The sequence below is a fragment of the Diadema antillarum genome, unplaced genomic scaffold (assembly GCF_040938485.1).
Source record: "Diadema antillarum isolate AM-2024a unplaced genomic scaffold, OU_Dant_1.0 seq00000009_RagTag, whole genome shotgun sequence".
Taxonomy (NCBI): domain Eukaryota; kingdom Metazoa; phylum Echinodermata; class Echinoidea; order Diadematoida; family Diadematidae; genus Diadema; species Diadema antillarum.
In genome coordinates, this window is record NW_027271131.1 from 313550 (window position 1) to 337058 (window position 23509).

Consider the following 23509-nt stretch of genomic DNA (forward strand, 5'->3'; position numbering starts at 1 on the left):
CCACTGTAAAAATTTGAATCTGTATAATCAATGTTAAGTGTTGTTAAAAACACAAAATGTGAACAATAGTTATAATAAAAATATTTCTGGATTAAACCATCAACAGTTACGGTTTATTAAGAAAAACACTGATATCTCCTCGTTTATAGGCTCTTTTGCGAAAATTTAATATGGTATGGTGTTTTATGATACAACAGACCTATAAACACATTATGCATCAAATGTGATATCTTGAAATTTTTTGAAATCTCTACTCCCAAAGGTAAACTGGACCTTTAACGTCGTCAGGGCATGTGAAAGGGCCATAACATAAACAATATAATCATCTGTATGTGGAAAACATTTTTCTCACTTTATATTTCAATGTAATAAGCTTCGAAGATTCTATTCAGCTTTTATCAACGATATTTCAAAATGTGGGTCCAGTTTAAACACATGTATGTTGGACAAACAATCGTCATTTCTATAAATGGGAGATGAAATTCTGGATCGTTTCGTGGGATACATAACACTGTAGTTGTGTGCGTAACTATTACAATGAAATAAGCCGTGACATATTTTCGGTAGGTGATTGCAGTTGTAATCAACACAAATTGACCAAGCTGAAGTAAATGCAAATCTTTTTTTTCTAAGAATTTTATGCCCAGATAACAGAGCATCAGTGTGTTCTCGGGTGTGGAGGTTAAAAACAATTCTGAGCGCCACCTATTGCATGAGAAGAAGTTTGTCCAATCCAGCAATGTCAGATAATAATTATGTAGTTCCCAAGTAAGAATTCTATATTCTAAATACGGTTCGAAGCTTGAATACAATGTCATTAATGCATATTAAGGAAGATGATATTTCAGTGTGTACATTACACCTATATAACGCAAAATGATTTTACAAAATAATATCATTAATATGACACTTCCATAAAAAACTTTTACTGGTAATCAGTACAAACACCAAACAATTTAATGGGAAAAAAACGTCTTATACAGTAGTAGTATCAAATAAATTATTACAGTACCTGGGATCCGTTTTATCAAAAGAATATACTCAATTATAAATTTCCTGAACACACAGGCTGCCATTGACTTATGATAGAAATCAACTACATATTCAATTATAACTTCATAAAACAGGGCCCTGGTATATTTTCTTCGTCATGAATGTACTGCTTGTAGATGTCTATACCAAGGTAACAAATGTAAATAAAAACAAACAATATCATCCAAGCTTATATTCATAATCATAATATGAAATTTTGGTTTCAGTTTATATATGTTTTTCATAGGTCACCTAACAACGTTCTGGTTATCCGCTCTATGTACAGACGGCGAAAAGCGCTTCTGTTAAACAACGTTAACACCTTTAAGTTTGAACTGAGAAATGATTTGTACATGTATTACACTGAATAGATCGATATTGTAGAGATCAGCTTGATTGTGTTGTCGTATTACTCGTACATGGTGCTTGGCATGAGTCACTCCTCCCGACAGGACCCCGAATCGTCACAACTCTTGCCGCTGTCTTCGCTGACTCTGGCTTCCAAGAGAGATTTCAGTCGTTTCATTTCAACTGGAAAGAATTTAGAGCGCAAAGAAAAGAAGAGGAACTTAAGTTCTTCTATACAGTGCATTCCCGTTAAAACGAACACGGTCATAACAAAATTCCGGTTACAACGAACGAAAAATTCAGACCGCAAAATGTTTGTTTATTGCTTATGAAATATTTTGTTTGGTTGTATACACTCTAAAAAAATCCGGGTCAGAACTGACCTGGAACTGGGTCCGTTGGGGTCACACACCATTCCGGGTCAAAAATGACTTGGCATTTGGTCATGAAGACCGGGAATGGGGTCACCCTGACCCAATTCATGACTCTGGATGGGGTCGTATTAGGAAGTTTCAATACATGTACATGTACTATAACAAAAGAAAACTCTCGGTCCCGAGGACTTCGTTAACGGTGATCCACTGTACATTTGCTCTACCATTGATTTTTTTTTGAAGAAAAAAAAAGAACCACGTTATTAGTGTTGCCTCTCTATATCCGCACCGACAAGAGCGTGTTATGAGTTTTTACATCATTACTAACCAAACTATGTTAGTGTAACATAATCAGCATCAGCAGAGGAGTCAAATTGACTTATAGTGAAGCGGCATAGCTTGAAAAATTAGAGGAATTGTGCATTTTATGATAAAAGCACCAAATTTCGCACACATGTTGACAATGACATTTGAAATAAATTCAGATATTGGGCCATCGTAAATAGCGCCCTCAGCGGCCATGGCAGCCATTTTTCAAAATGGCCGCCATAAAATGCCATTTTTCATAAAAATTTACAAATTTAAGAAGGGAAAATCAATAAGATTTTGCAAACGAGTGGGAAATAGCATTCAAAATAAATTTAGATATTGGGCCACCGCAAATTGCGCCCTCAACGGCCATGGCAGCCATTTTTCAAAATGGTCGCCATAAATGCCATTTTTCGCAAAAAATTAAAAATTTCAGAAGGGAAGATCAGGAAGATTTTGCGAACGAGTGGGAAATAACATTAAAGATAAATTCAGATATTGGGCCATCGTAAATAGCGCCCTCAACGGCCATAGCAGCCATTTTTTTTCAAAATGGCCGCCATAAATGCCATTTTTCATAAAAATTTACAAATTTCAATAGGGAAAATCAATAAGATTTTGCAAACGACTGGAATATAGCATTTAAAATGAATTTAGATATTGGGCCATCACAAATTGCGCCCTCAACCGCCATGGCAGGGATTTTTCAAAATGGCCGCAATAAATGCCAGTTTTCGTAAAATGTTACAAATTTCAGGAGGGAAATCAGTAAGATTTCGCAAACGAGTGGGAAATAACATTCAAAATAAATTTAGATATTGGACCATCGCAAATTGCGCCCCCTAACGGTCATGGCAGCCATTTTTTTTCCAAAATGGTTGCCATAAATTCAATTTTTTATAAAAATTAATTTCAGAAGGGAAAATCAACATGATTTTGCAAACGAGTGGGAAATAAAATTCAAAATAAATTTAGATGTTGGGCCATTGCAAATTGCGCCCTCAACGCCAATGGCGGCCATGTTTAAAATTGACCGCCATAAATACCACCTTTTCCTCTGAATTTACTAATTCCAGAAGGAAAAGTCAATAAGATCTTGCACTCAATTCAAAAATTCCGCTCGAAATATATCTTGCGCCTATGTATTACATTATTGTAGATAGCGCCCTCAATGGCCATTGCAGCCATTTTTCAAAATGGCCACCATGGATTCCATTATTTTTTATTTCCTGATTTCACCAAAGGAAAAGTCAGTAAGATTTTGCACACAATTTGAAAATTATGTTTGAAATAAATGTTTGTATTAGATAACTGTAATACTGCTCTCAACGGCCATGGCCGCCATATTCCAAAATGACTGCCATTGTCATAATCGTTTTGTTTAAAAAAATGGTAATTTCTGAAAGAAAAGTTAGCAAATGTGTACATAAATTGAAAAACCATGTTTAAAATCAAACAATATATTTAGATTGCATGAACTCTAGAAATTGTTCCTTCACAAATTTTCAAGAAGAAAAAAATTGCTAATAACGGCAATTGCAGCCATTTTCCAAAATGGCTGTCATAGATGCCATTTTTTTTAATGAAGATGTCCTAATGCCGGAAGAAGACAATAAACATTTTTTTTTTTGCGCAAGTTGACAATTAGAAACAAAGAAGTTTAGACATTTAGTCATCATATGCTGTGTTTTCATTTGCTATTTCAGCTATTTGTCAAAATGGCTACAATACACTCTTCTCTTTTCTATCAAAAAGAAAAAGAAAAAAAAAAGAAGCAGACATCCATGGCGGTCAGCATGGCCCTTGAGGGCGCCTTCTAAGAAGACCTTGTACTTAAATTTATTTTTGAGCATAATTTTCAACTTGTTTGCAAAGTCTTATTGACTTTTCCTTCTGACATCAGCAAATTTTTGCACAAAAAAAAAGAGCAAAACGTGGGGGGGGGGGGCATCCATGGCAGCTGTTTTGAAACTTGGCTGCTACGGCTGTTGAGGGTGCACTTTTGGATGGCCTAATATCAAATTCAGTTTAAATGTAATTTTTCACCTTTGTGGAAATTCTGATTGACGTCTGCAACACTTTACGAAAAAAAGACATTCAAGGTGGCCATTTTGAAAAATGGCTGGAATGGCCATTGAGGGGGCAATTTGCAATGGCCCAATAAGTTTACTTTTCAATGTAATTTCCCACCTGTTTGTAAAATCTCGTTGGCTTTCCCTTCTGATTTCAGTAAATCTTTTCGAAAATATAGCATTTATTGCGGCCATTTTGAAAAATGGCTGTCATGACCGTTGAGGGTGCAGTTTCCGATGGCCCAATATGGAGATTTGTTTCAATTATCATTTCCCATTTATAACCAAAATTTCATTGACTTTTATCTTTGAAATTAGCATTTTTTTTTTAAAATGAAAAAGTGACACTTATGGTGCCCATTAAAAAAAAAAAAATTGGCTGCCATAGCCATTGAGAGCGCAATTTTCAATTGCCCAATACCTGGATTTATTTTAGATGTAATTTCCCGCTTGTTTGCAAAAAAGAAAAAAATGGCTTTCCATTCTGAAATCTGCATTTTTTAACGAAAAAATGGCATTTATGGCGGCCATTTTGAAAAAAATGGCTACCATGGCCATTGAGGGCGCAATTTCCAATGGCCAAATATCTAGATTCATTTTGAATGTAATCAACATTTATGGGCAAAATCTTATTAACTTTTCCCATCTGAAATTTTCAAAATCATCGAAGAACTGGCACATTATTCTGTTATTAGACAGATGGACGTTGAGGGCGCAATTAACAATGGCCAAATATTTAAATGCATTTTGAATGTAATTTCCCACTTGTTTGCAAAACCAAATATTTTGAAAAAAATGACATTTATGGCGGCCATTTTGAAAAATGGCTGCCATGGCCGTTGAGGGCACTATTTCCGATGGCCAGATATCTAGATTTATTTTGAATGTAATTTCCCATTTGTAACCAAAATCTTATTGACTTTTCTCTCCTAAAATTAGCAAATTTTACGAAAACATGGCATTTATGGCAGCCATTTTGAAAAATGGCTGCCATGGACGTTGAGGGCGCTATTTTCGATGGCCCAATATCTGAATTTAATCTAAACGTTATTGTCAACATGTGTACGAAATTTGGTGCTTTTATCACAAAATGCACAATTGTTCGGCTATGCCGCTCCACTATTATAGGAGTCAGCAAACATGGATACAATTTATAAAAACTATCTGACAATTTACCTGCATTAGCTTGGAGCTTAGGCAGAACATTGAGCTGAAAATGGCATCGCCGTGGGGCTGGGTTACCCCACCTATTTTCAAAGGGAAGAGATAACTCCTTGTAGTGTGGCTCAGACTTCGTAAACCTTGGCCATTCCGGAAATAAGGTGTCGGCAACCACAGTGTCTGCTGTTGATGCAAGATTCGGATTTCTGCAAGTGCGTCAAGGAGAGATCATGTGAAAAAGAGACACACCAAAATGACAAAAGGCTGCACGTAAACGCTAACATCTTTATACTGTCGAAAATCTACATAATAAAACAAGCGGTTCGAGCGGTCTAACGATCACATATCTTTTACGTGTGCGTGCGTGTGTGTTCCTACAGACAGTTGGAACCAGAAACATAATGTAGACAGGCTACGTTTATATTTGCTGTTATAGATTTAAACAGATATGGAAATTTGTTACTGAGTTGCTGTTTGAGTTGTTGAGATGTGTAAATAGTTCAATAATTTTGTTGAAAAACATTATTTTAAAATACATGTCTGAGAATAACTGACCAAGCAGAGAAAGATTGTTTTTAAAAATGGAACATAATATAGAGGAAACAATTTCTCATCAAAAGTGGGTAAGATGCATAATATTTACGTTTATAAAGATGGGAAAACATGGGAGAACCACTTTGGCGATTTTTCTCTTTAATCATGTATGCCTTATCATATCATATTCCGTACATGCCTTACCTCATTATGATCGATTTACTATGCTCGAGTAACTCTTGATTATAGTTACGTTCAGACGGTGATCCTGAAAGTCGAGGACAAGCTCGATAAGTGTCGCACGGTCGATTTCGTTACGAAATCAGTCATTTCGTTGACGAAGTTGCCATCGTTCCCGAAATCGACACTTGGCGCTCCAAAAAGCTTAACCTCAGTCGAAGTTAACTTGTCCTCGAGATTGAATGTTCAAGGTGAAGTTCGTATTTTACCACAATTATAATTTTGTATTGTTGTACACTGTTGAATACATTTTGTAGACTTTTGTATAGTCTGTCTGTTTGTACGAATTTGGACGAAATTGTTGTTTGTATTCGTTTCATTGCGAAAAAGACGGTGGCATTAAACGAAATTCGAATAAAAATATAATTAAGAAGTGTGTGTATATGTGTGTATGTGTGTGTGTGTGTGTGTGTGTGTGTGTGTGTAAACGAAATGGGTTGCACAATGGTAAGATGCTTTTAGTTGTCATAGCATAATATCCTACCCTGTTTTGGAGAAGTTAGACCAGTACTCCATGATCGTTCTCGAAATGACGACTTCATCATTATTGAAACTTCCCGTCATGAAAGAGCCTTCTTCGTCGTCGGCCGCGACCATGAACGGTGAACCGAATACGTAAGGGACGTCCTCGGCATGAGCTGCACCCATCCACGTGGAGTTTTCACCCCACATCGAGGCCGATGGTCTATGAGTCATCAGGTAATGGTACACGGTGCTACCGCCCACCGACAGGAGTTCGGCTGTCTTGAATGTCGGACACAGGAACACGTTGTCGCCGATGAACAGGGCGCCGTCATCGGCGAAATCCGCCTCGGGGTCGTCGAGCTGCCACAATGTCCAAAGAGTAGCATTGTTTACAGGGCAAGTCCACCTTCATAATCACATTTTATGCCCATGTGGATTGACTGAATGCAGCAATATCAGTAGAACACATCAGTGAACTTTGGGGGAAATCGGACAATCCGTTCTGAATCCGTTCTGAAATTATGAATTTTTTAAAGTATCTGCGCAGCCACTGCTGGATGAGAAGACTACTAGAGTGTATGATATCACAAGCGTAGAACGATAATATAAGGAAAATATAAAGAGAATTTCACAACATTTATTTTTTTTTAGATGCACTTTTCCTCGACTTGTCAATGACGTGTGTTAAGGATAATACTACTCCCCCTGGCTGCTCTTGAAAGAGGAAAGTCAAATGTGCCTTTACTGTAATGCGAAAAAAGAGAATTTATTTATGTTGAATTTTTGCTTTGACCTATACCTCATGACGTGTTACTTGAACTCTTTTATATCGCAGTCGAATTTTCAGAGTTGAAGTGCATGCTATGTAGCTCGAATGAACTTCTTTCTCTTCATTTTACACCGAAGAAAAGGAAGGTCCCGTTATCGATAAAATTTGGTATAACTTGATTTTTATTGTATTTTTTGTTATTTCAAAGATTACTGGGGGCACATGCAAAGAAAAAGCTTTTAAGCTTGATTCTTCAATAATTTTGCAGTATAATACAATAGATAATTCGCAATAATATATGTTATTACAAAAATATATGATGATAAATACTTCTAATAGATATTACAAAAATATGTGATAATAAATACTTTAATACATGTATATACTTTTTCCGGCGACGTATAAGCAAATGACGCCATGTCTAGGACCAAATCGTCCGATCCGTCTTTGACCAGCGACAGATACGCGTTGATAGAAGATCGCATTGTTGCCTGGTCCCACACCATCTTTTCGCTGCTGGCTCCCCCCACAGCGAGTGGATGGAGGGCTACGTTTCCTTCTTCCTCCAGACAACCGACGAGGACGGGTACGTGGTTGAACTCGCCGTCGGCAGCCATTTCCACGGGGTCACGAGGAATGAACTGGCCGTCGATCGCCGGGCGGGCCAATAAGCCCGCCATCGCTTCAGGGTTCTGGAAGTTATGAATTTATAATTCGTTGATTTCAAAGGATATTTCTAATTCTTCAATGATCTTAAAGTGCCTTTTTTCTGGCTTCTCTATGGAAACATGCGAACTTTGACGTTTCCATCAGATCTGATATCCCGTTGTACTATATAGAGGTTGTAGTTTAGACGACTATCATACCACCTTGCATACGGGGACAGTAAGGAAATTTGTGTCTTCAACAAAGTTTCGGACGAGAAAAACTGGAACGAAACTCTGATCATAGGAACAGTATCTCCCGGCGATGCATATTGCCTGTTATCCCTGTATTCTTGCTGTTTGCATGATCCATAACATCTACTTACATAGTACAAATTGGTATTTCATAATTCACAGTTATTGGATGACTACCTCGGTGATTTTAAGGAGAAGCTATAGCTCTTTGCATACATTGTTGAATGATAGTCAAAATATTCCTTTCGTGTAGGTTTTCAGTGGTCGTTTTTGTGCAACATTCCGAACAATATAATGCTCTTAAAGTCTAAATTTGAAAGGTTAAACGCTGTCTACCTATATACATTCAATGATTTCTATTACGCAGATATAAGCTTCAATCTCCCATTTGTAATATGTCAACAACAACAACAACAACAACAACAAAATCACTATACATGATGTGTTACCCTGTGTTGCGCTCTCGAATGAATCTTATTCAAACAGCTGAACATTGCCACAAATTAGTATTCAGTAAGGAAAGAAGCACTCGGGGAAATCAGCAATAAACAAAGAGCAGGGTATTTAATCCGGTGAAGTTGTCTCGCCTTAGTCATATCCAACTGGACCCCATGGAAGACAAGCTATTGCAGCTGAATATGGACTATCCAGCCATCTTCTCAGATGGAAATGAAACAAACAAACAAGTTCTTGATTATTTCAAGAAGTAAAGCTTTCTAAGCATGCCAATATGTTTCAAACAATGTAATTTGAAAATGAAATGCCCTGAATTTCATTGAGTTTAAACGATAACTTTTTCCGCTATAATCATTCAATCAAGAATTGGAGTAAACAAGATAAATATAAATTAGGTAACGCGTTTCAGTAGAGACCTTTTCAACGTTCAGTCAGTGATGAAGGGTTGCATGTTATTGTGAGTCGCATCAATTTTTGATCATAATCATAAAACGATATTAACAATAATTCATAATATAAGCAGTTTTACATCTTTTCTACAAAATATGTCTATTTTATACTTATGGAAGGAGAAGAAAATAAAAATCATTTAGCTGAGTCTTACCTCGACAAAGAAATTGATGCTTTCGTCTGCAGATTTCTGTCGCAAACATTCGACAAGCTCATGGGAAGTAGTGGCGCTACAATTCATGACTTTCCCAAACTCAAATGCCAACTGCCGACTGTCTTCCACAAAGTATCGAGTCCATCCGCCTGTTGTTCCGCTCTACGAAACCACAGTAAATTTCAATAATGATCACAACAAAATATTCTGTTAAAGATTACGAGCTTACACCTTTACTAGTATTTATAAAAACTGAAATTTTAATATGAAAAAAAACCCCATAAAGCTTACACTTGAATATCTTTTCAGACCCTCCCAAATAAACGCATGAATACCATTGCTCTATTTTTTTTTTTTTTTTTTGGGGGGGGGGGGGAGGAAGGATGGGCGGGACGATGAAATTAACGCTGTCACACCTGCACCCTATTATAATTACAGAGCTACCAAGTCTCACGCATTCTGCGTGAGACTCAAGCAGTTAGGGGCCATCTCACGATCTCACGCATGACACCCATTTTTCTCACGCATCGGACGAAGTCTGCAACTTGGGCCTATAATAATGAGCATAGCTCAAAAGATTAAAGTGATAGTTGCAATTGAAGGTATATTTCCCTTTTGTCTTTCAAAATAAGTAAAAAATAGTCACTTAAGTATATGCCCCTGATCGCACCATTAAGAGCTAAACATTGAAAAAGCTCCCTACCGTGGGAGGCCACAGGGGAAAAACCCCTCCCACATCCTCGCTCGCGCGCACATTCGCATGCCGAGATGCTGAGTCATGAAAGTCTCACTCATAAATTTTTTTTGAACTTGGCATCCCTGTAATTATGTCATCTGAAATAACCTAGCATGGGATTCAGACATTCACCCCTTTTCAATGTATAGGTGATCCTCATCTTGCTCATATGACCCCAAATGATGGAAAAAGAAAATATGAACTGAAGCTGGCATCACAATTCTTCCGCCTGCATGCACACAACTTGAAAATCTTCAGGCTGGGGAGTATATTCTGATAATGAAGCAATTCAACTCGAGCAGTCGACCCTCCTGCGTGTAATGCGCCAGCCATACATGTACAGTAAGAAAATGTTCAATTGTGATTAGATTAGCTAACACAATACTCTTGGTAGACGAAACAATGTGAAACAAGAGACCCGCGGGTCTCGCGCTCGGCTGAGTTTCGCAAGTTCACCTTCAATGCATTCTTGCAGACTCTTACCTGACGAACATTGGAAACCTGGGAGGGAGGCAGGTTTGAGGGTTTCCATGGAGCATGGTGTATATATTTGCATATTCTAGTACACTGGTAAAAACAGAAAAAAAAAACCTGTCAGGTAGGCATACACTGTATTTAGAAAATTTGACTTTATTATGAAGTAAAAAAAATGATCAAAATGTAACAAGTAACCACTATCGGACTCCCGCCCAATAGCTGGATAATAACCATAAATAACCTTGAAAAAACACCACTAATGAATTTGCTCAGAGTTTTTCTGCCAAGTTTGGTACCAAATTTTCTAATGTGTTTTCAAGGAAAAGAAAAGTATGTGGTGGTTCTCCCCTCCCTCCGGCACAGGGCCCGGCCCATCCCTGGAACTGTTACAAACAGTCTCCAATCTGCTTACTCATAACAATAATTGTGACTTATAACTTCTGGTTCTAAGAAAGATGATTTGTGAAGATGCCTAAATGTGGGGCTTTGTTCCTCCCAACGGGCATTCTAGTGCCCCTAGGGGCCCCAAGTGAAGAATTGTGCCCATTTGTACAAATATATTTTCTAGTTCCATGACATGTGCTCCCGCCACAATTATTGTTCCCATGAAATATCTGCACGCTAAATGAATTCTAACCACAAACAACCCTATATACACCTCATCCTAATTCTCACATCAAACTAAATCTTACAGCCTATCACGAATAAGATTTGTTAAGATTCCTTGATTTTGGAGTTTTGTCTGTCCCCCCCCCCCCCCCCCCAAGCTCTGGGCATTGTGCTCCAATGGACCCCCACCGTATAATAGAGAATGGTACCCATTGTGCAAATAATCACCCTCATGATAATACGTGGTGTACAGGGATGCCAAGTTCAAAAAAAAATTATGAGTGAGACTTTCATGACTCGGCATCTCGGCATGCGAATGTGCGCGCGAGCGAGGATGTGGGAGGGGTTTTTTCCCCCTGCGATGTGGCCTCCCATGGTAGGGAGCTTTTTCAATGTTTAGCTCTTGATGGTGCGATCAGGTGCATATACTTAAGTGACTATTTTTTACTTATTTTGAAAGACAAAAGGGAAATATACCTTCAATTGCAACTATCACTTTAATCTTTTGAGCTATGCTCATTATTATAGGCCCAAGTTGCAGACTTCGTCCGATGCATGAGAAAAATGGGTGTCATGCGTGAGATCGTAAGATGGCCCCTAAATGCTTGAGTCTCACGCAGAATGCGTGAGACTTGGTAGCTCTGGGTGTACCTGCCAAGTTTGGTGACAATTTGACTTTGTGTTTGAAAGACGAAGAAAATGTACAGTATAGGCCCCAATTTAGACCCACCCCCCCCCCCCCCCCGCCCCGCCCCCGCCGGACCCTATGGGGGAACTCCTGGATAAACCATGAACAAACTTGAAGTACAGTAATGAATATGCTTACTCAGTATAGGCCTATCGATTAAGCTCGATCAGTTCTGGTTCTGGAGAAGAAGATATTCAAAGATTCCTTGATGGCGGCGGAGGGGGGGGGGGGTCATGATGGTGTCCATTCGAACAAAACTTGATTGAGATTGTATTCCCTTAGAGATGCTACCTTGCCAAGTTTCGTGAAAATCCGCCGCATGGAGTTTTCAAGAAGAAGATGAAAATGTAAAAAAGTTACGCACACCGCATGACGGACGACGAATAACACACAACGGACGCGGGACCATGAGTAATCGCAGGAGCTCATTTGAGCCTTAAAAGAAAAGCTAGACGCTATAGGAGACATGCCACTTGAACATTAATGGTATATAAAGTTGCCTAAATACGCACTAAAAATGAAATGGTAAATTCACATTTTTAATGTTTTCACTCCTCTAGCCTTTTGTTTGAGGTTAAATTTAACACGCAAACTGTTACATTTAACACTCAAAATGTCGAACTACCATTTCAGAAATTGGCAATCCAATATTTGGAGTGTTAAATCAAACACTTTACAAACAGGTTGTTGAAGTGACAACACGTAAAATGTTGATTTACCGCTTCATGTTTTAGAGTGTATACCAGCGAACATGGACCACTGCGTGAGGACCCTAAAACCACCAACCTGCATTATTGCTCCAGAAAACAGACCAGCGCTCATGGGAGATATCAGGTGGTAGTTGACGGAGATGGATCCAGCGCTCTCCCCAAAGATTGTTACCCTACTCGGATCTCCACCAAAAGCTGAAAATGGAACAATACTTGAAGGGAATAATTATGTTTTGCGGCTAAAGTGTAGTAAGAGAGGATTTTTTTTCTTTTTGTGTTTGTTTGTTTGTTTGTTTGTTTGTTTGTTTGTTTTGGTTAGTTGGTTGTTTATTTGGGTTTTCGTTTTTGTTTTGTTTTGTTTTGTTTTGTTTGTATTTTCGCTTTTACTGTTTGTGAATGAGGTCGCAAGCTCGTTCAGAATTATTATGAACACCAACTGAAAAAGGAGGAACTATATCCTGAGATTTGAACCCGCGTCACTGCATAATTATGCGTATAACCCAATCGGCCAATCGGCAATACACTGAGCTGAAGCCATGCAGTTCATAGCAATGGCACGATAAAGTTTGAGCAAAATAATACCCAAGTACCGTACCTCACCTCTCGTTCATTCTCTGTTGGTCTTATTCAGAAGTCACTGACCTGCAGAATCTAGGCGAGTTATAAAAATGAAGGGAATCGTTGTGCAGGGACGGTGTAGTTCTATGGAAGTTCCCTTTCTGTTTTTGTTTTTGTTTTTTGTTTTTTGCTGTTAGTGATGGGCCTAATACACGACGCAGTAGGTGACGCGTGTTCAAATCCCGTGCTGGTTCATTCTTTTTCACTTGGTATTCACAATAAATGTAATTTTACAGATCGAGCATACGACTGAGAGTATAGGCGCTACATAACAAGAAAGAAAAAAAAGAAGGGGAACCTTGTTTCAAAGTTTGTACTGAGGCTTTACGATTCTAGGCCATGTTGTCGTCCATGCGATTGGGAGTTTCGTCTTGGGTGATTTGTAGTATTAATAAATTTCTTTCTTAGGAATATTATGCCTTCTACGGTAGTAAACATGAAGAATGAAAAGATGTAAGTAAACCAAGCCCAGATTTTCTTGAATGGGTAGCTGGTGATGACAATTATGCGCTGCAAGACAATAGTTTAAGCAACAACAGCAATAATCAAAACAAAACAAGATCTGTTTCTCCTGCCATTAAAGTGCTCAATTTCTTCGTTCGTGAACACCTTGACGAATAAAGTCGTCAGCAGATAGAATGTCAGTGCATCGATGATGATTATGATGATGATCCACAGCATTTGTATAGCGCCATATATCTGTTGTGGAAACATTAAAAGGCATCGACCGCTGTGAAGCGATAGCCATATTTACTTGGTTTATCATATAGAATTATTGCTGAGATGTATCCGTATCGGTGACACGACATTTACTCCTGCGACAATGGCTCCGGTCTTAGTTTCTCCAAGAACTCGGGGTTATAGGGTTAGGGTTGTGATACGGTATTAGGCTTGATTTTGATGTGAAGATTAGGATTTGGGTTAGTGTTATGTTTGCGGGTAGAATGTATGTTTGGCTTAGCGCGTAGTCATGGGAACAATATTGTCACAGGAGCAAATTTCATGGAACCATTAGTATCATCATTACAATCGCCATTTGATATTTTGCTCCAAAGAAGAAACCGGCGGTTTGCTCACCCTCGATATTCTCCTGAACCCACAAGAGAACTTGTCGCTGGTCGAGTAACCCGAGATTTGCCGGCATCTCCTCGTCGCCTAGCAACAAGGCAAGATAATTTGAAAAAAGAGCAATATATCAAAATCAATTTCAAATCATTAAATCTAACTTCAAGTCATTAAAGCAACAAAATAATCATAGCATAGGCTCTTCTAACTGATACTGCAGGGCTCTTCTTGCTGAATAAACACATCATTTCTTGCTCTAGTAGCTTTTAATATTCATCATTGCATAATAGTATTGTGTGGACCACATCTAAACACAGTCATGTAAGTTTTCGTACATCGGCTCCGCGACATTACACTCTTTATCAAATTGTACTCCAGTCTGCAGTTGTATTAATGCTTCACAGTTTCATTAAAGAGATAATATATATTTGGCTGAGATGGGGCTTCAGGTTTCCAACTTTTTTGTGAGATAATGAAAATTCCTCTTACGAAATATGTAAAAGCATACAATTTTCAGAGGAATACAAAGTTTATTTAATGGAAATTGGTTTAAAAATAGCTGAGATATCCCCCGAAACAAAGAGGTCCTAAGTAAAGGTGGGACTCACATTTTATTTGGACCTCTTTGTTTTACTTTGCTTATGGATGTCTCGGCCATATCAAAACTGATTTTCATTTGAAAAAAGTTACGTTGAATTCCTCTTAGAATTGCATGCTCTTTAATATTTCATAAATGGTTTCTATGTCGCAAAAAGTTAAAGTCTGAATCCCCATTTCAACCAAAACTATATCATCCCTTTAAAGCTTAAATTGTTGTTATTGTTGTCTTTTGTTATTTGTTGTCCACCCACCTGTTGACAGGAAGCCCATGAACCCCAGTCGATAATTAAAGGTCACAACGATGACGTCATTCATGGCAGCCAGGGGAATGGGCAATATTTTCGGTATAGAGCCCGCCCCAAACAGAAAACCTCCTCCGTGGATCCATACCATCACCGCGGCCGACGTCGGCTGCCCAACCAAAGAAGAGATAGATAGATAGATAGATAGATAGATAGATAGATAGATGTCGGTTTATTTCATCAAAAAGAAAATACACAGCATGCAGCCCAGAGGCTGAATTGCGTGGCCTTGATGTACGCATGTACGAACGAAACAATACGATACAATACAATAATTATTCACATTAAACAGTAGACAGAAAGATCCGTCTGTCCGGAGGACTCCTTTTTGCCATTAACGCTGTCCTCCGTAGACAGACGGAAGGTTGCAGTACCCATTGCTGTGTGGATGTTCTTAACCACTGTCTCTATGGAAAATTGGGTGAGGTAACTCACCCTTCTCGATTGCGTCTAATTCACGGCCCTAGGTCGGCAAATTTAAGCTTGTATAGTGAAATTAGCGTTTTAAGAATACATTACACTCACCAGATTAATGAGTAATCCAACATTTTAATAGAATTTTCAACGTAAAACACTGCCTGTCGCGTTGTCACGTTCAAACTGCAGAAACATAAACTATGAATCTATTAGCCAATCACATGCGAGGTAGTTTCTACGTGTTTGTTTTACTAAAACAGGTACCTCACATGTGATTGGCTTACAGATTCAAAATGGCGACTTACAGCTTGCGAACGGCGATGTTGCGATATCGATAAAACTTCTGCGTTATAACCGAGTTTATGTGAGTATTTCGATTGCACAATGTGAGAAATTTATCCCAAATATTGCTGCATAATTGTGTCATGTCATGTCAAACTTGTTTGAATGTAAAAAAGCTGTCTGAAATTTGGTTTATCGTAACGTTTGATCTGTGCGCGACTGCTCCACACAGGAGCCGCAATCGTTGACTTCGGTGTGCATACGGAGGGGATCCGTGAAGCCAGACGCAGTCTCCGCGGAACATTCCCCGACGGACAGATACAGACCGATCTTTCGGTCAAATTAAACAGATACAAAAGTGAGCCTTATACATATACTGTAACTACCAAATTTCTCTTTCAAAATACAATATTCCATCAAAGACTAATTTCACATAAGTAATTGCAACTGGAAATAAAATCAATTGATTTAGAATATGAAGAGATACAAATATATTTACAGTTGTATTTACACGTACGGTGCCCCCAACCGACTATAATGATATCGTGTACCAAATTTCAAATCAAATACACAAAAACCGCATAAATTAACAGTATATTTTTATACGTTTTCCTAAATAAAGAGGCAATTGATTGTGAGAGGAAGTTATCAGAATAAAAAAAAAGTTGGTTCAGAATACTTGGTAGAATTTTTATGAAACACAGAAAGAAATCATGCAGTTCAAACTGTATTTTGACGTGCTGAGATAGGATTTAACTTATTGTGTGAGTGCGTACGATATTCGATGCAGGGGAGATTTCATTTCACTTTGCTATTCAATTCCCAGTACAACACAAAATATTCGAATATACATATAGTAACAACAAAATCTGCACAATGTTGTAACAAAGAAAAATACTGTGAACTGACAATGAATACTGTGGCCTTTCTGATTATATACCGAGTTGAAATTCAAGTTGTTGGAAATGGAGAGGACAGTGGAAAAACAAAGCTTGCACATGTAATCAACACTCTCCTTGTGGACAAGAGCTAATTACTGAACTGTACTAATAAAAATAAGGCAAGTTTCCTTAAAGAGAGAGAGAAGAAACACGTACACACAAAAAAAAAAAAGCGGGCGAAAAAACCCAAAATGAGGCAGCTCTCTTGTATTAAAAAAAAACGGGAAAAGGGGAGGAATTAGAGTGAAAGGGTAACAGGAAATGAGTATAAAGGAGGACAAGGAAGACCGGGCTAGGGGCAAAATCGGAAGAGGAGTTGAAAGGTCAATACCGACACACGCGAAGTACCAAATGCGAGTGGCTCACTAAAGCATATGGTGGAAATTGTGTATTTTGAAACGATTAACGATTTTGATGAGGAGAAGAAAAGAACTTGAAATAAGAGCGTACAAAAATATAATTCATTCTGCTCGATAAGAATTTATGAAAAACTTCTTCAATATGAATATGAAACTACATCTAAACTTAAAACTTCTTTTATACTGTTATCTAGAGATCTCCAAAATTTAGGGCCAGATTGAGCAGAAAATGCAATTGGTCCTATAGTCAATGGCAGGCGGCATTTTTCAAAGGGAATTGTGAACTTTGCAATAACTAAACTCATGCGCTTATAAATTATTGTTGTCTATATTTGTATGGCTTATTTTTGTGTGTGTTCTGATCAAAGTCTCTGTCCAAAGTTCAACAGAAGGCAGTGGAAGCCTAATATTGTGCCCACAATGGGTTCGCGGTCTTCATGAACCTCCTATCTTCCATCACGCTCATACACAAGTATGCACACACATACGCACACATACATACACATAACTATAGGCGAACTAAATAGTGAAACACAGGTTCTGCGTCTTGAATCAGCCAGAAAATTACAGAAACACAAAATAAATCAGATTAACTGCAATACCCAGTCCCCGCCTGCATACATACGAACATAATCACACTCACACTATATACACAAGACTAGAAGCGACTAGTAAGCAAATAATCAACGTTGGTGAAGGTGATGGGACAAACTATCACTTCCGAGGCGATCTGGATGTAGCTATCTTTCCGAAGCGCAGCTGAGGAAAGATAGCGTACACATTCAGATCGCCGAGGAAGTGATAGTTTGTCTCATTGCCTGAAACTAAAAGTTGATTATTTGCTTTATATTCCACATCTACGGTACTAGAAATTCCCATTTTATTCCACATCTGAAACCGTTTTAGCTGTCTTTAGGTAAGCTTAGGGCTTAGGATACGTGTGCGCGTAGATGACAAAACCATGAATTTGCTGCGCGCACCGTGGACGGCACTGAAGTGAAAGTGCGTTGCACTGTGTACTATCAAGCGACCTAGTTAAATGATAGTCCACAGTGCAACGCACTTTTATTTCGCGCGTACTCATCTCGCGTTAAGACTGCATGGGCTGCCAGAGATCAGCAAAACAAACAGCTGTCTTTATAGATGACAAAACAATGAATTTGCTGCGCGCACCGCGCGACACTGAAGGGAAAGTGCAATGCACTGTGTACTATCAAGTGACCTAGTTCTTCTCAGGTGATGTGATGGGCAAAACTACGCTTTATCACGTGATCAGCTCTTGGCCAATCCTATAGCAAGATTCTTAGTATGTGGAATATAAAGGAAGATATCCGTCTTCTATAATTTCTATAACAGGCAGGATGATAATATTCATGAACATGATGATATTTAGCAATGATATCAGTGAAGTAACAATATACTAGGCATATAATAATCAATTAACAGTGTGTAATAGTTATGATGATAATGACAGACGCAAAATAATTCTCTGTCGGCGGAGTTAATAAAAAAGAAAGGGGAAAACAGATATACGGTGGTTTACCCGTGGTTCTGGCACAAATACATCAAGATACAGACAATCTTCGGCTGTTTCAAGACCAAGGTCAATGGCAGGAGTTCTCATTTGCGGGCAAGCCACGGAGGCTCTTGTCGCGTCGAAATCTCCCGTGATAACTTTGGGCACGGGTCGCCTGTATCGGAGATCCCCTACGGGTGGTTCGGCGTAGGGGATACGGGTGTAAGCCTCGACACCTCCCCGATAGCCGACGAGCTGATACGGATCGACAACGATTCTTTTTCCCGTGAACGTCGCCCGGGACGTTGAGACTACGGGGTGGTCGGCTGCCGAATCCGCTAAGCATGATGTGCCCAGTAAATCTAACACTGCAATCGCCACTACAGTTGCAAGTGCTAAGTTCGCCATTTTGCTGACCCGATACAACTCCATTCCCCACAGCACGCTTATATAGGCCTAGGCACGTGTTACTTGATATGTTGCAATATCAGCTTCCCTCGATAAAGTTTTGAAGGAGGCCAGAGTATGAAATGTTTGTGTACAATGCCGCAGTATACTAGTCTCCCGGAAACAGACAGTGTTTTGCCAATGTGCTGGAATGTACAACTGATACTGCTCATGATAAGTAACTAACCACTTTGTCTTTGGGATCTTCGCTCACCGATATTGTGCGTTGTATTGGACAACTATTATTCTAAAAACGAAAAAAATATATAATTCCAAACATATTCCACTTCATTTCCTTGAAATTTAGTTACGAATGTGAGCAGCTAGAACTAGCCTAATTGCGCTTTGTTGAGTAAAAGTTGAGATCAAACGTTCTTTAGTCAGAAAATCAATTATGTAAGTCTCTGAATACTCAATTCTCATCGGTTGATAACTAACTTACGTTCGACTTTTTAGTCTATGATTGATTTCATCTTTTGATATAACATGGCCATATATATGTATTCATTGTACGTCGACCTTTAAAGGTCCTGTTTACCTTTGGGAACAGTGATTTAATTTTTCAAGATATGACGTTGATTTTAATGCATATGTGTAGGTGTGTTGTACTACAAAACATCCCATTATATAAAATTTTCGCGATAAAGCCTAAAGTATGTGAATATATCTATATTTTTCTCAATAAACCGTACTGTAGACGGTTTAGTCTGGCAACATTTTTATTATAACGATTATTCACGTTTGGTATATTTAACAATAGGGTCTATTTAACATCGATTTTGCCGATTAAAATCTTTACAGCATTTGTTTTTTCCCCATACAGAGCTGTTTTAAAGCACTAATGATGAGTTTTCGTTTCATTTGCAAATGGTAAATTATGCCTTTAAGACAGGCAGCGATCCGGGGAGAAAAAGGTGCCAGGTAAAAATGGCAGAGGTAAAAATGGCAGAGGTAAAAATGGCAGGGGTAAAAATGGCAGAGGTAAAAATGGCAGAGGTAAAAATGGCAGGGGTAAAAATGGCAGAGGTAAAAATGGCAGAGGTAAAAATGGCAGAGGTAAAAATGGCAGAGGTAAAAATGGCAGGGGTAAAAATGGCAGAGGTAAAAATGGCAGGGGTAAAAATGGCAGGGGTAAAAATGGCAGGGGTAAAAATGGCAGGGGTAAAAATGGCAGAGGTAAAAATGGCAGAGGTAAAAATGGCAGAGGTAAAAATGGCAGAGGTAGAAATGGCAGGGGTCAAAATGGCAGAGGTAAAAATGGCAGAGATAAGAATGGCAGAGGTGAAAGTGGCAGAGGTAAAAATGGCAGAGGTAAAATGTTAGAAGTAATGAGAGCGATTTCGTCAGAGATAAACGTATGAAGAGGTTTTGAATGATAACCTAGCCAGAGCAAACTGTATTTATCGAATTATCAAATCCAAGCTGCAGATTTGAAGAATGTTTATTGAATTATGTTTTAAAAAGATTAAAGCACTCTCATTATTCTGAGTTTGATTCAGTGGCGTAATCTGTCTGTTCAGAGGTATGATAAACCAGCTAAGAGCCTAGTAGGCCTATGGGAAATTATTTGTATTATTCAGTATTATTATTATTATTATTATTATTATTATTATTATTATTATCATTATTATTATTATCTATCATTATAAGGGGGTTCCAACAATGCTGCAAAGCCCTTAAACAGTATAATCCTAGGTGTTTCGCCCAATGAAGTTATCACACACACACACACACACACACACACACACACACGCACGAACCCACTTTTGGCATAAACATATACTTCTATACGCAGATATACATACTCTCACATACACACTCTTACACAAACGAATTCAGCTCACGTCTAGGCAAGTATATTGTCATTATTTTTTGAACTGTTTAGTGTAAAGAAGTGAAGGAGACATAGTCGAAGCAAACCGCTAATTTTTCACTTGTTCTATGTTATTTTCTCACATTCAGGTTTCGTAGGAGCCTATCTATCTCACAAGGCCTGATCACGACATAATGTAGAAGTAAAAATACAAAACGCAAAAAAAAACAAACTACAGCAGATGTGTCGGCAGACATAAGTAAGCTCTTGCAAAATATTTCATTACATTGTTCAAGTATCACATGGCGCAAAAACAAATATCTCGAAGTTTAATGAGCACTTTGTGGTCACTTTACAAACTTATGCCTATTAAAACTGGGGACGAACTTTAGCAATAAACTGCTCTAGTGAGAGAAAAAACCAATAGTTTGCCATGGAATTTCTTTCATTCAATGTTGAACGAATCCGCAGGCGAAAAAATGTCAATGTTTGATACCTTTCAAACTTAGCTGTTGCCCCAAAGCATGGGCGTAAATCCCGGAACACACCAGAATCAGGTCAGTACCACCATTAGACCCAGAGATAATCGCAACTGTAGATTTCAAATGGCGACCAGTTTGAAATCCAATATGGCGGACATAAAGAGAGAATTCCAAGTGGCCCAATATCTGAAAATTTTTGCAATATGTTAATGTACATTTGTGCCAAATTTGGTGCTTGTATCACAAAATGCACGATAGGTTTGCTAAGCTGCCCCACTAAGAGTATTTAATGATACCCCTTTATATATAAAACATTTTCGTGTAATTACTGATTTGTTTAACCCCTAATTTTGGGGGAATGGGACATCAAGCGGGGAGAAATGAGACAACCTGGAGAGAAATTGGATAACCATCATGACCAAAGTAGGATTTACATGTGCCGCGGGGAGAAATGTAACACTGCCCTATTAAATTTCTCCCAGTGGTAACAGAAACAGTAAAAGATCCCTGCCAATTTTTCATACCTGCATGTCTGTTATCAAGCAATTTTATTTTCAGAAGTTTGCACACTAATATTAAAATACCTATTAATATAGTATAGGACCTACCAGATCTGAAGTAAGTTTGATATTTTACTGACAAGATACCTGTAGAGCTGTATAGTGGTTAATATGTCCATTTTCAGGTGTACCGAGGCTCATCTTTTTAATGATATAATTGGATTGTTGACTGGCCAAGCATTTTTCAAGTTACATGAGTGTCCCATATTTCTCGTGTCCCATTTCTCCCCGGTCTCCCCCGTGCTTTATTTCAGAAGGCACGAAAAGCGCATATTGCGAGAAAGGTGTCAGAAACACGAAGAAACAAAATCTGTCACTTTTACCTCGTCCTCTTGTATTTCAACGACTAAATTTTTATCAATGGCATTTTTATCTCTAGCATTTTGACCATTGACATTTCGACCACTGGCAACTTTACCTCTGACATTTTTACCACTGACATGATTATTTACCTCTGAAATTACCCCTGCCATTTTTACCTCTGCCATTTTTACCTCAGTGCCATTTTTACCTCTCCCATTTTTACGCCTGCCATTTTTACCTCTGCCATTTTTACCTCTGCCATTTTTACCCCTGCCATTTTTACCTCTGCCATTTTTACCCCTGCCTTTTTTACCTGTGCCATTTTTACCTCTGCCATTTTTACCCCTGCCATTTTTACCTCTGCCATTTTTACCCCTGCCATTTTTACCTCTGCCATTTTTACCTCTGCCATTTTTACCTCTGCCATTTTTACCCCTGCCATTTTTACCTATGCCATTTTAACCTCTGCCATTTTTACCCCTGCCATTTTTACCCCTGCCATTTTTACCTATGCCATTTTAACCTCTGCCATTTTTACCCCTGCCATTTTTACCCCTGCCATTTTTACCCCTGCCATTTTTACCTCTGCCATTTTTACCCTTGCCATTTTTGCCTCTGCCATTTTTACCTCAGCCATTTTTACCTCTGCCATTTTTACCCCTGCCATTTTTACCCCTGCCATTTTTACCTCTGCCATTTTTACCCCTGCCATTTTTACCCCTGCCATTTTTACCCCTGCCATTTTTACCTCTGCCATTTTCACCTCTGCCATTTTTACCTCTGCCATTTTTACCTCTGCCATTTTAACCCCTGCCAATTTTACCTCTGCCATTTTTACCTCTGCCATTTTTACCTCTGCCATTTTTACCTCTGCCATTTTTACCTCTGCCATTTTTACCTCTGCCATTTTTACCTCTGCCATTTTTACCTCTGCCATTTTTACCCCTGCCATTTTTACCCCTGCCATTTTTACCTCTGCCATTTTTACCTCTGCCATTTTTACCTCTGCCATTTTTACCCCTGCCATTTTTACCTCTGCCATTTTTACCTCTGCCATTTTTACCCCTGCCATTTTTACCTCTGCCATTTTTACCTCTGCCATTATTACACCGAACCATTATTTATTACATGTCAAAAAAAAAAACTATACTGTCTACTGCATCAGCGATGTGAAAAAAGACACCATGTTCCATTTTCTGCTGGCTTCGTCTGTTGCAAGGTCACATAATTATGCAACTAAGATGACTTGTTATGGTATTCATTCTAAAGATGTTTCTTTGTTTTGAAATGTTTAGAAGATCTTTTAAGCATTGTCTATGTG

At 38.5% G+C, this 23509-nt stretch overlaps 1 protein-coding gene across 1 annotated transcript; it reads right to left on the reverse strand.

The window, feature by feature from the left end:
• Positions 1-980: 980 nt before the first annotated feature.
• LOC139725016 (acetylcholinesterase-like) lies at positions 981-19048 on the reverse strand. The gene is made up of 9 exons (XM_071636105.1): positions 18611-19048; positions 15018-15177; positions 14179-14256; positions 12560-12678; positions 9264-9425; positions 7691-7996; positions 6555-6895; positions 5312-5502; positions 981-1563 (listed from the first exon to the last, which is right to left on the reverse strand). Exons 1-9 carry the CDS (start codon positions 19013-19015, stop codon positions 1469-1471), a joined length of 1857 nt encoding a protein of 618 aa, XP_071492206.1. The 5' UTR covers positions 19016-19048; the 3' UTR covers positions 981-1468.
• Between the last annotated feature and the right edge of the window lie 4461 nt (positions 19049-23509).

What these genes read in the sequence shown, in the direction of transcription:
- LOC139725016 (XM_071636105.1), bottom strand. Translation starts at nt 19,015, where the DNA reads ATGGAGTTGTATCGGGTCAGCAAAATGGCGAACTTAGCACTTGCAACT. An exon ending in TATTTGTGCCAGAACCACGG is followed by an intron (nt 15,178 to 18,610) that starts GTAAACCACCGT and finishes TTGGTTGGGCAG; the next exon opens with CCGACGTCGGCCGCGGTGAT. An exon ending in TCTAACTTCTCCAAAACAGG is followed by an intron (nt 5,503 to 6,554) that starts GTAGGATATTAT and finishes ACGCACTTGCAG; the next exon opens with AAATCCGAATCTTGCATCAA.